Source organism: Bactrocera neohumeralis, chromosome 4, assembly GCF_024586455.1.
Source record: "Bactrocera neohumeralis isolate Rockhampton chromosome 4, APGP_CSIRO_Bneo_wtdbg2-racon-allhic-juicebox.fasta_v2, whole genome shotgun sequence".
Classification (NCBI taxonomy): Eukaryota; Metazoa; Arthropoda; class Insecta; order Diptera; family Tephritidae; genus Bactrocera; species Bactrocera neohumeralis.
The window spans coordinates 14,121,886-14,135,436 of NC_065921.1; the positions used below are offsets into that span (position 1 = coordinate 14,121,886).

Consider the following 13,551-nt stretch of genomic DNA (forward strand, 5'->3'; position numbering starts at 1 on the left):
GGCAACCATCTAAAACCGATTATAACTAAAAATCCTTAACAAAAGAGAAGAAAAACCTTCCGGCAAATTAAGCGCAGTTTCGACCTTATCGTTTAGGCAAACTTAAGTAATTCGACTTAATATTTTTGCCCGCGGGCTAAGGCATACCCAACATACGCGATATAAGTACATACAGCAGCTAAGCAGTCAGGCAACAATAAAATTGCCATAATAATAATAATAACAATGTAGGTTGAGCGCCTCCAGCGCAGAGGTATGAGAAAAAATGGCAATTCAGCCGAAACAACAAATAATGGGTAATAATAATTCAAATTTCTTTATTGCTTTACAGGTTGAGGGGCAATTGTAAGTGGAACACTGAGGAAAATTGTTTATAGAATGTACAACAGGATGCTAGTATATGAAGTAGAACCAAGAAAAAATTATGTTTCATAGATAAATGTTGCTACTTGTTTGATTAATATCAAAAATTTAGGTAAAATAAATGAAAAAGTTATATATGTATGTCCCATGAAGTATGCTACGGAATGTAAATTAAGCCTAAGATTTTCAGCGAAATTACAAAATTTCTGCAAGTGTACTGACACAAAGCACAGCTTTTATGATAGCGTATATATAGTATGTATACACACATATATAACATTCTATACACATTAGCATCCTTATAATATTTCCCAAACTCTTTATATCCTTAAGCAAACGCATTTCTCATGGGAGCACGAAACAATATCCACAGAAATTATTGATGGCATTTCGATATTCCAGCAAGCACGCCTAACTACTTACGCATATTAATGCACACATATACATGTATGTGCATATATTTGTATTGTATATAGATATATGCTTTTGCATAAAGCATAAGCGCGCCTCAATGTATGCTAAGCATCCAGATAAGCAATGTGAATACGGAAAGTAACAAAGCAAGTTTGCAAAAAAAAATACATGCGCCTCAATAAATTCAAATGCTTGACATGTTATTAGGCGAGGAGGCGTGGTACACACTCAGCAAGGTGGCATAAAATACAATATTTTGGAATTTTTTGCATCATTTAATATGGAGAAATGGCAAAAAAGAAGGGAACAAAGCATGAAAAGAGGATAGCAGTGGTTGGAAAGCAAATGGTTGGGAAAAAACAGTCGTGCGGTGCAAGCGGGAGAGGAAATTGTTATAAGCAAATATAGCTGCAGGCGCTGCTGAGAGTATTTGGGTGCTAAGTTGCCGCTTTACGCAACGGTGGCTATATTTATATATATAAATACCACCACATATCTGAATAGAAGCCTTGCAGCTGCGAGCTGAAAGCAGGCAGCCTGCCGCACACACCTCTATATTTATTTTGTGCTCAGCGATGCTAAGTGGTAATATCAATCATTGTTAATGCAGTGTAAAAACTGCGCTTCGAGGCAGTTACACACATACATACCTGTAAGTGAGGTTCACAGTCAAGCGTCTATGTGTGCGTGCTGTAAGCAACATATATTTATATAAGCACACATGTGCAGGCCAAAATTGCTCGGGCGCAATGCAAATATGTGGCAACAATAGACGCAACTTCTTGTGCGCGCAACAAAAAGTGTGGGCTGGCAGGATATGCAGGCGCTACAAACACAAATACAAGTGATTATTGAAACCTGTTTGGCCTTTTTCAGCACGGAAATTCTTCGCAGTTTTCTTTGCAACCTTTTTTGTTGCTCTTTTTCATGGCTTGTCTTGTGCTACGTAACACATACAATTTATAAAAATTATTCACGCAATAAATTGTAACGGAATCATAAATAAATAACGGAAGTGTATGCCGCCGCAGGCATGCTGCGCTGAACTGAGCGCGCGCCTTTGCCACAAATTAATAGCATCGGGATGTCTTTTCTTTCATTGCAGCAATCTTGAGCTGCTGTAGACATTAGGGTGGGTAAAAAATTTTGCTCCTTTATGCATTAGGGTGGCTAAAAAAATTGAATATGTTTGCTTTGTTTTTCGCATGCATACATATACACACATTTACATATATGCATGAGGGTGGGTCAAAAAACGAAAATTTTTTTCGCTTTGTTCTCTGAAAAATATATTTTTAGACACTTCTTAGAAAACCTCTCCGGATTAAAGGACCTTCCGTCTTGCAGTTTCCAATTTTTTTCTCTTTATCAGATAGAACAATTCATATCTGTCTTCTTATGTAGTTGGAAGCGAGAAATGATTTTTTCCATCTGCTAATAAAAAATATTGAATCTTCCAAGGGCTCATGCTTTGTCCAGAAATCCATTTTTCAAAGAACCAATCAAAATTTATATATTTTTACCCACCGTAATGTATATGTATGTATGTGCTTATGTAAGCATGCGAGAGCCAATGCTTGGTGCTTCTTAGCGTGAGCCGCTAACTCGGCACTGAGTGTTTCCAGTTTTGCACATCATATTTTATATTAATGATAATTTGTGCTGCCGCCCACATTTTCTGTGGGTTACTTGCTTTGTACCACATGCTTGTACATTCATACAATGTCCTGTGGCGCTTTGTCAGCACTTGCTGCTCGTACAAATGGATATAATTATGTAGGCTAGCGTGAGTTTTACTGTTTTTCGACTGCTTGCTGCTTGCGCTTGTGGCAGGAATTATGATAATCGCTCAAGCAGCAACCAAAAATATATTTTTTATTTATAAAAAATAACAACAACATAAAGAAAAAAATTCCCTGCCAACTTGCTGTGGAAAGCCGCTTTGTTATGGCCGAAATTCGGCTTAGCTCCCTCCTAATAAACATTTTGTTGACTATAACCCTCTTCTGTACTAATTTTTCTCGCTGTTGTCGTAAACTAATTGCTGAAGAATAATGTTCATGTACGCATTAACACCCACACAAGCAAAGCTTACACGCCACCAGCGTTTTCACTGCATACTTTTGGGCGCATAAATATCGCGCAGCTCGATTATTTTTCGATAGCTTGACACTCAAACGGTTAATTGCAATTTGGGTCAATTGCTGCGCTGTTCCAAGCGCGCCTCTGTCCAGTTCCGCTTTTTATAAAGAACAAAAACAAACATTTTTTTTACAAATTTTCGCTGTTCACTTGCGCTCTGCGTCCATTTCGTACCTTAAACCAATATTTATACACTCTTCCCTGCACATAACTTTCGTTTCTTCGAATTTTTTCGCTTATTGACTCAGGTGTGCAATCCTTACCGTGAACTGCCCAAATGGGAAACGTAAAAAACGCGCAATATTTATGCGTTTCACAAGCGAAAATTTATGCAGTTCATGCGCCATCTGGCGTGCGGAAAATGGCATAAAAAATGCGCAGTGAAATAACAAATTCTTCTGTGCCTCTGCTGTGCAATGGCGGAAAAATGCGATTTTTATTCAATTTCTCCGCTGAAAAGTGGGTCAGTAGTTGGTGCTGGTTCAGCGTTGGAGTTGTTGGTGTGCGGTAGCGCTTGAATTGATGCATCGACTCGCATTTGTGGTGGAAATGAACGCATTTATCAAATTGTTTTGAGTAGAACTTTGGCTGTGCGCAAGCATTGATAACAAAATGAAGTTATATTTAAGGGCATTTTATGGCTTGTCGAACAGAAACTTTTAGAGATTTCGCAAAATTCAACCGGAAAATGGGTGTGCTCTATTGAATGGAGAGCGTTTACATATTTTGTTAGCAGAATTTTAGAAATAATATTCGTAACAACTAGATAATTTATATTCAAAATGAAGCAAAATTTATTACTAAAGGTAGAAAGATGATAATAATTTTGAATTTTTGAAAAAATTTTAATGTAGCGAATCGAACAAACAACTGGTATAAACTAGGTAAAACTGGTATAAATTAAGTATACTGGTGTAAAGCGCTTAAAATAGTTAGAATAATTTCTAAATTTTAAAAATTAAAGAGTGACGATATATATCCCTATATTTTACTGAGGAACTACATATTAGAAGTAAATTTCTAAACAACTCGCTACAGATTAACAGGTTGTTCAATATGTTTCGCTGTGCGATTAGAGAGGGCATAGCTACTGGCCACGTTGGTACACTCTTCATATGAACGTATGTGAAGTTCATTTCAATCTATCAATTCATTCTTTGTTGAGAAGCCATTTAGTGTCGCCATGTCACAGTATTTTTTTACAATGGAAAAAATTGAAAATCGTGCAGTTATAAAATTCTTTTTTTTTTGGAGGTGTAGCACCAAAAGAAATTCACGAACGAATGATAAAAGTGTATAACGATTGTTTACATACAATTGGAACAGTAGAAAAATGGGTTGCTGAACTTAAATCGAATCGAACGGACAAGTGTCATTAATCAAGTAGACTGGTATAAAGCACATGAGATAGTACGCTAGCTAGTTTTTTAGCTAAAAGATCTGTAAAATTTGTTGGAAATGTTGTTGATCGGTCGCAAAAAGAGTGATTTTTTGTAAAGCCCAATCAGTCCATTTTCAGTTTACTCCATCGATTGTTAATTAGAAACTAGTATTTCTAAAGAGTTGTATTGATAACTTATGTGATGCTCTGAGTAAATAGAGTTCTTAGTCATTTTTATGAGGACTCAAGTAATATTTTCACATTTTACTCGCAATATGGCACACACTCAGCTTTTACATTTAAAGGGGTACAGAAAAATACGAAGCTTGACTCACCTTGCCACTCAACACTGCACGCGCCGCAGATATTTCACTTGGCGGCACTGTACCCGATTCTGTGCCCAAAGTCTTAATGACATTCGAGAGACCGGAGGGCACTGACAGTCCATGTGAATTCTCAGCTCTAACGAGAAAGACATACGATGTGGCTGGTTTTAAACCGGAGATCTGAAAAAAAAAATCAAACAAATTAATAATATTTTTTTATAATGGAAGGAAATGCACTGAAGTGAAAAATTAGGTGAAATTGTTGAGAAACTTAACTGCATGGAAACTAAGAGCCTTATTAAAGGCTATGTACATAGACTTACAAGTAGATATATTTCCTAAAGTAGAAGAAATATATACTATCACACATATTTCTTTAATGAGAATCTGTATGTGGGTTAGGAAACAAGGAGAGAACTATGATATTTCATATTGTATATATGTATATAACATAGCTAAGCTATAGTCCTATCGATTTTTGTGAATTAGCAAGTCATGGATTTATAAAAAGAGCTATGGTTGGGAAAATTTAGTAAATCTTCAACTATGAAGGTTAAGAAACTCATTTTTAGAGAAAGCCACACCAGGGAATATACGCATTAAGGAGTCTATATTATATTTAAGGATTCCCTACTCTATATAATATAGTCATAACCCAAAGCGAGAAATATGAAATGCTTAAGAATGAAGTTTTAAATCGGATATATATTCCAGTTAGTTTATTGCTTCGCTAGCGCAAGAACTGACAACAATTGTACATGCAGCACTGCAATTAAATCACTTTAAACTTGTATCTTGACGCTAGTTTTTCCAAAATTTAAAGTTGTGTGACTGATAATAACAGTAAATCAAGAAAATATCTACTCAGTAGACGAAGGCAAGGCCATTAAAGACTCCTTTAGTTTTTGCTTTGAAACTCAAAGTACCCGTTTAAGCCACAACCAAGGTGCATTAACACTGTTGCACGTACACATATGCATAAAATTGCCACTTTAATATATTCGGAATATTTTGCTTAGCTAAAGATATGAAGACCAGAGGCATATACTACATGCGCAAACATATTTGTAACTACCTAACAATGAGGGCACTAAAAACTAGAAGCAGTGCGCCGAGCAAAAATTAGATGCAAATGTGAGCCACTTTCTGGTAGAAAGGCAATAATTTTAGCTAACAGCCAAAACTTACAAAAACCAACTAAAGTTGGGCATTTGCATACAGTTAGCAGTATGCAGAAGCTAACAAAGGAATGCATATGTGCATATTTGTATGATGTATGTGTAGGAGATATGAGAAAGCCAGCAGAAAAAGTGCAAAATTGAAATGAATAGCCGTTCGCATACATACAAACACTCCTACATAATGTATGCTCAAATTTTCACTACACACACATACACACCTATGTATAAATACTACGCTATATAAAGGCAACAGGACACCTGGCGAAGTTGGCGAATTTTCATTTTCTCTTTTATCCCACTTATTACCAGCTCATATGAGCTCAACTGAGTACTTATGCATATGAGTCTGCGGGCGCCTTTAAAATGCCGCTGCAAGTTGTGTATACATTATACTTACCGTTATTTGCTGATCAGGCACACGATGTGCGGCAATCACCCAACCTGTCTGCAGATCCGAACTGAAGTACTCCACCGTGTAGCTGTAAAATGAGAAGAGATAAACGTTAGAAGAAAGAAAAATTAGAATACTAAGGTATATGGATGTGTGGCACGATGGGCGATGTGACAAAATAAAAGCAGCGAAAGGTGAAATATTGTAAAAAAAAATACTTTTAAAATGAGAAATGTGAAGAGTAGCGATAAGATGCTGTGCAAAGGACGCCCAGCTGGCCACTAATGGCGTAAATATACACAGAAGAATATGGAGGAGACGTATATATAGACATATACATACGTATGTATGTATCTATGGTACTTGTAAGTCATTAAAATTTGCATTTTACATCTAAATTAAGCAGATAATGTTGCAAGCACAAAATAATGAGGAAGAATATAAATTGTTGAATAAAGTGAAATTGAAGGAAGAAAATACTGTAATGAGCATGCAATGGGGGGGTCAGTTCTATAAAAATATATTGTTGCAAAATCTTTTGGAGGATGCCTATACCATTTTATTTTGTAGTATAGTATATTTTCGAAGTTTAAATTCTTCAAGAATTTATTTTCGAAAATTCTGTAGTAATGCTGTAATTTTAGAATAATGATACTAAGTTGGGACCGAAAGGCTTTGCAGTACTGCACTTACTTAATACACTAATTTTATGTGTTATATTAAGAATCGTGGTAAAGTTTATTGTGGAACTTTCGATCAACACCTGCTTCAAACTACTTGACCCTTGCGGTACTTTCGAAAGCGAGATGGTTTATATTGGGCTCGCAGTAGTCTACCGAAACGAAGGCTGTGTTCGAAGCAATTATTACATTTAGAGAGCAGACTATGAGCTCAAGATAGGTTTAGGAACGCCTAGTCCCACTATGAGTGACTTAGGTATACTTCACGATTATGCCACTATGAGTCCCACTCTACAGAGAAATTATAGGATTATAAGAACCCAATTCAAAGTAAAATGTCTTGGAAACTCTATTAACAAACTTAAAAAAAGGTCACAGTATGGAGACAATGTATATTAGATAAAGACATAAAGAAGGCGATTATACTTTGTGATCAAATTTGTTTCAGATTGACAAGTCTTTATGCTACTTTGCAATACAAGCATACCGAAGTCTAATACAATTTTCGAAACACTTGCTATGTATAAGACCCGACTGGTTAGCCTTTAATGCCTTCAGAGAACTACACATTTATATGGCTTAAATGGACTCAAGGCGCGTTCCACGAAGAGGATTCGAGCACAGAAAAAAGTCACAGAGACCAAAATCTGGCAAAACGAGTAGCTAAGCGATGACTCTCGGTTCGTGTTCATTCAAAAAGACAGTAACATTCATTATCCTTATGAAGAATCCGTGACCACAAATTTACGACGAATTGTTTCGCGTAAATGCCTTAAAAGGCCAAGTAGTGTTCCTCATTGACCATGATAAACCACACCACAGTAATCAACGAGGATCATCACTGGTTTCTGGCCGATTTCGACATGGTTTTTTGGGTTTCAGCTAATTTTTGAAACATCGTTCTACAGATTGTTACACAGTTTCGTTGTCATATTCATAAACCAATGTTCCGTAACCAGTAAACATGAGTTTGATGAATGTAGGGCCTTTAGAGAAGTTCTCAAGCATCTTTATAGAGAACGATTTTTCAAAACATTCAGAAATTTTACCATTTCGGTTTGCGCGACGTTTAAATAGACCAGTCCGCGTCAATTTTGATATCTATTCCGGCTCATAAATACATAAAGAAATTGTTATAAAAGAAACCCAAGAGAAAAGGCTCCGAATGAATATAAACCTTGTGATCTTTACATAATTACTTTGGTAGAAAAGAATTCAGCTGGAGTCAGATGCAATCATAGTTTGTCTGAAAAGAGATTGGGGCAAAGGAAAATAATCAACCCACATAAGAGGTCATTACTAAAGGTAACTGTGGCAGGACGATTTACATAGCAGGGAATATAACTTAGATATATTGGTGTCAAAGGCGTTTCAAATACTGAAATTATCTAAACCGCATGATCGACATGAAAACCAACATAAAAACAGCCACATCGAACCAGTTTGAGACTAGTTAACGCAACCTAGAAGTTATATGAACTTAACGATTACTATACATAAAATTTGGACATTTCGATTTTGGGGATTCTTTTATATTGGGGATTTGCCTCTCCCACAGTTGACCGCTATATATATTTGTACATATAAATATGTCAATTTTGGGGCCCGTCTAACTATGTGTGATGATCTTAAGTTCTGCTATAAGGCAAAAATTTTAATAATGAACGAATAACGGTAAAAAAAGTAACAGAGCGATAGTAAAAGCCAGCAGCTATACCGAAAAAGCAATATAGGCATATACTTACTACAAACCAAATGCATATATTCAAATATAGCGGCATATTTATGCACATAACCTCACATTTTCAAACATTCCACAAAAGTCAATGGTGAAATTTGAAATGTATTTTACAGTTGCAGCTGCAGGTTTGGGCGTGTTTATCAAATGCAAGCAATGCAATGCTATTTGCTAGCAACAACAATAAAAACAAAAGGCCAGCAAACAATAAACGCCAGCAACTGGAATGTCGATAACAGCATTGAGAAGGCAAGCAGTCACTAAAACAAAGCCAGAAGGATAGCAGCTTTCCAAAAAAAATAAAAAAAAAATGGAGGCGTCGACAAAAAATCTTGCCACAAATGCATACGCGCATGTGAGTCTGTGGAAAGTACGCGCCATTGTGTGCCGCCAACAAATTTTAATGATGCCCGAAAAAGTCGAAGCTGGCGAGCAGGCACTGCAACATGCAACTGGCGCACATTCGAAACGGAGAACAAAACTACAAAAGCGTTTGTTGCACTGCCAGCAATTGCTGAGCGTGTTGTATGCTGCCAAGGCATGGCGTGTGCCATTTTATACTTTTGATTATGTTAATTTGCGCAAATCTAAATCGCCATCGCTGAGGCAGCCGCAGCGCAGCGCAGCGAATGCGAAAAGCAGATGTGGATGAAATTGCTTGCAACAAATAGTTGCAGAAATGCGCTGGAAAGAATCGCAGATTGTTAGCAAGTTGCAAGAATGCATAGCATGGCCGCAATGCGCGCCAAACGAAAGCTTTGCGCTGAGGGTCTTGCAACTAGCGCAGCAACAAAAACATTGACCGCGAAATGGCGGGCGAAATGCATTTGCGTTGCATGTGGCATGCAATGCGCTTACCACAAAGCCACTTGCGGTCAATGCCAAACAATGCACACACACACACACACGCGTGCAACATAATAAAAAGCGCCCTGGCTGCCACAAAGCATAAAGTGAAGCAGGCGTTTAGCCACACGGCCGCCGTGTCGAAGCGCGCCGTCACTAATCAGAGTGCAGTTAGAGCTGCAGCCGCAGCAGCAACCGTTAAATGGCCCAAAGCTGCCGTTGCCCCACAAAAAAAACTGTATTATTCTGTTTTCATTATTTTTCCTCTAACTTTTTTAAGGTTGCCGCGCGCAGCGTTTGTGTTGCAAGTACAATGTGTTGATGGCATAGCACCAAAAAATTTCAAAAATTAAAAAAATGTGCACTGCCACACAGCACCATAAGCTAAACACACAAAAGGCATGCGGCATAAAACCTAACAAAGCCTTGCCACAAACAATAGTCCTAGCCCATACGTGTCTGCAACACTTGTGTGCCATGTGCCAACAGAGTTGCGGGTTGTAGCTAGCGCTTCCAGCCGCGTTCAGTAGATTCACTTAACTTACTATAAGTCAAAAAATGATAGCGCATACAACAACAAGAGCAGTGTTGCAACAACAAAAGCTGTGTTGCAGTGGGCTTTATTGTGCGCGCGCCTGTTTTTCGCGTCCGTGTAAAATTCGTTGAAATTTAATCGCTTCACAGTTCAAGTTTCCTGTTGGCAATGAGTATTTTGTTGTTGCTGCCACGCCTGTTAACCGCTATGTATCATTTGGTATTGCTGTGCTGCCACTTATCTATTGTTACCAAAGGAATTCAAATTTTCATTGCCGCATGTTGCTACAACATAAAGTAACAGTACTTTCGCTTTAAGCGTTAAATAATAGCTGAGGTTGCGGCTCATTAATTGCTGAAAAACTGTTATTTAGAAATTTTTTTGGGAAGTTTGAAAAATTATTGCTTGAGCGGGGGATAGTGATTTGAACACACCATCTTAAGAAATAAACAAATTATGGTAGATCTAAACTAGGCTTCAAATACTAACATTTAGGATTGAATTTACTCTGCAACTGCAACTTTGCTTTTGGAAGAAAATATACCAAATTGCTTGATTAAGGATCTCCGAAATAACCAATTCCATGAACAAGGCATTCGAAGTCAACTTAGGTCCAGTCATATTACCGTTATATTTCATCACATTGACTAAAGTTCAATTGATCTATGCTCTCAAGATCAAAATAGACGCACACGCTCCCTTTAATAGCATGCTCAAGCGAAAGTGATGAAAAAATTTTGGATTCAAAGAACTTTCTTATGTTCGTGAAAGGTTTGCCTGGAATGAAACTACGAGTTTTCTTGAATTTTGTGTTTTCAGTGAAGCCACGACTACGGAATATTTGAAAATGTCCCAAAAGTATTTTGGGGAGTCAATTTAATTAGGAATTCAGTGAAAGTCAATCATAGAGTCGTCGAAAATCATGTGAGTCGTCCATCCACCTCTGTTAATGACGATAACATCGAAAGAGTTGAAGAAACTTTGTTTGAAAATCCTAATGTTCACATCAAACAGGTAGCAGTGAATCTCAACATATGGATTATTTATGGATTATGGATCGACACAGAACCTTTAAACTAAAGTTATTGGTATGACGCTTTTGTATACCAGATTCGTTCTTGAATATATTATTTTGCAAAAGCGATACTCGAAAACACAAACTGCGTTGGCAAAGGTGTGTTTAGGAACATACATTTTGTACGTCGTTTAAACTGACTGCATATGACCTAGCGAATGGTTCTAGTGTCGAGACCGAAAAGAAAAAAAAGCACTTTAATGTCGGCCAATAATCAAGGCGATGCTAATTGTGGATTGCACTCGTTGGTTAAACGGTCTATAAGGAATACTACATGACCATTTAGAGTCGTCTGAGTGAACCATTTCGTTGTAAACAAGCGCATTTGTAGGGAAAAATTTATGGAATTTTCACCACGATAATGCGCTGTACCAACCTAGCACAATTGTGGCTGAATTTTTGACCAAATACGAAACACAATATTAGCTCAGCCATCACATTCGTCACATAACGCTCCCTGTGACTTTTTGCTGTTTTAGAACTAAAAACTTCTCTTCGAAGCATCAGTTATGAGTTCATTGAAGCCATTGAAATTCATTAGCTGAATGCACTGGAGGCTATAGCTTAGACTACGTGATTGTTTTTATGACCAAAATTGATAAAATGGTGCATAAGTGGCTTGTTCGATTCACCATTCGATTTTGTTACACTTCACGTTTTGAATTTTTTTTTTTAACTGTTAACTATCACTAGCTGGCAAAGTTACTGCTGGAAAAGTGTTAACCCAAAATCTAGCAGATACTGGTATAAGCTGAGGAAGCTGCTAGATAAATTTCTACTGGCAGAAAATATTGATAGATATAGTATGTAGGTAAGTGAGCTTAGCGCCGAGAGTCATTCGATTAAATTTAAAAAAAAACTGCCATATACACTAAAAGGTATAAAGTTTCATTTTATGGGAGTATTCTGGTCTAAGATTTTGAAATCGATTTTTTTTTTGCACATTTTGAAAGCTTAGACTTTCAAAAATATGACCTTGGAAGGATTTTTAAAAACTCGACTTATTTTCGGAGATACAGCCGATTTTGTGACGTGGCGTCCGTGTTCACTAGAATTGTCTCCTAAACTTTAAACGCGTTTTTCTCGAAACTACTTTTTTTGAGGTGGTTGACATGATATCTCAAGTTCTACTAAACCGATTCCTTTGAAATTTGGTGTATATCTTCTTTATACAATGTTCTATCGTGTCTGCCTTGGATTTCCAAAAATTTTGATTTGAAGTATTTTTAAAAAATTCGAAAAGGTCGAAAAAATCGGGTCAAACATTTTTTTTTTCAAGTCGACGCCATTTTGTTTTTTTTTTTATATTATTAAAATGTCAATAAAAAACATAAAAAAATGGATGGTAAAAATATTTTTAATGTTTTATTTATCTTAGTTTAAAAAATGCCTAAAATTCATGCGTCTAGACCAGAGTACCCCCTTAAGAAAATTTTGGATATTCATGCCGAAACGGTTTTTATATTATAGCTTCAGGGGTTACATGGCTTTATGGGTTTCTAAAAATGGATTCCTTTTAAACCTAGAATACCTCTAGAATATGTTCCTACATTTTCAAGTTGATCCGAGTAATAGTTTCGGAGATATAGCCTTAAGAACTTGTGCACTAGAGGCTAGCTAGGCTAAGTTCGCCGTCTTTAAACGCGTTATTTCTCGAAAGAGTGTCTTTGAAGTCGGTTGGCAAGAATTCTCGAAAAGTACTCAACCGATCTTCATGAAATTTTACACAGGTCTTTGAACTATAATTATTAAAGAAGTCTTTGGACGAAGGATTATTTTCGATTGCAACTATTTAAAAAAAATGTTGCGAAATTTTCATTTTTTTTTAAATGTCTGCCAATATTCCAATTTTCGTTTTTTTTTTCATTCGTCCAAGTTCTCAGTTAAGGTTTTAACCAAAACACGTATTTTGTTCACTTTATGATAAGGAGTTATTTTGCCAACGCAGGCGCATTTAGTTATTCTGCCAAAAAATTTTTGAAAAAGGCAGTTTCTTACTCCCATGTAACCCCTTTAAAACGTATTCCCGAACAAAATTCTATACAAAATATAAACTCTATGATTGTCAGCACTTACGAACTCTGAATTAGGGTTATTTTATAGGGAAGTGTTTGTGCTTTTATTCAAAGCATTTAAATTTCAAACAATTTTGCTTCTCTACAAATAGCTGGACCATATTTTCTACACTTCCGCAAATGCTACTCCTTCATTTGTTCAATACACTTTATGCCACACAATCCTTCAGCAACAACAAATGAAGCCGTAAAGCAATTTACAAACCACTTCAAAGCATAAATTCTCGCTTATTGGCGAAATTGAGAGAAATTGCTAAACAAAAGCAGAAGTCAATCACCCAGCCAGCACAGCTAACGCCGATAAAAAATACAACCCAGCGACTAGTCACAAAGGACCACAAAGGAGCAAAGTGTTGTGTTGGGAATAAGAAAGAGTAAGGTCGGACGAAGCTCGTGTAAAAGCA

The 13,551-nt window shown here is 36.8% G+C and overlaps 1 protein-coding gene across 1 annotated transcript in view; it reads right to left on the reverse strand.

The window, feature by feature from the left end:
* Nucleotides 1-13,551, reverse strand: part of LOC126755280 (protein sax-3) — a 236,083-nt gene that overhangs the window by 26,814 nt on the left and 195,718 nt on the right. Inside the window, exons 11-12 of the mRNA XM_050467729.1 lie at nucleotides 6,205-6,286; nucleotides 4,636-4,806 (exon numbers count right to left, since the gene is read on the reverse strand). Of these exons, the coding sequence (XP_050323686.1) occupies nucleotides 4,636-4,806; nucleotides 6,205-6,286 (253 nt within the window). The remainder of the gene's footprint in view (nucleotides 1-4,635; nucleotides 4,807-6,204; nucleotides 6,287-13,551) is intronic.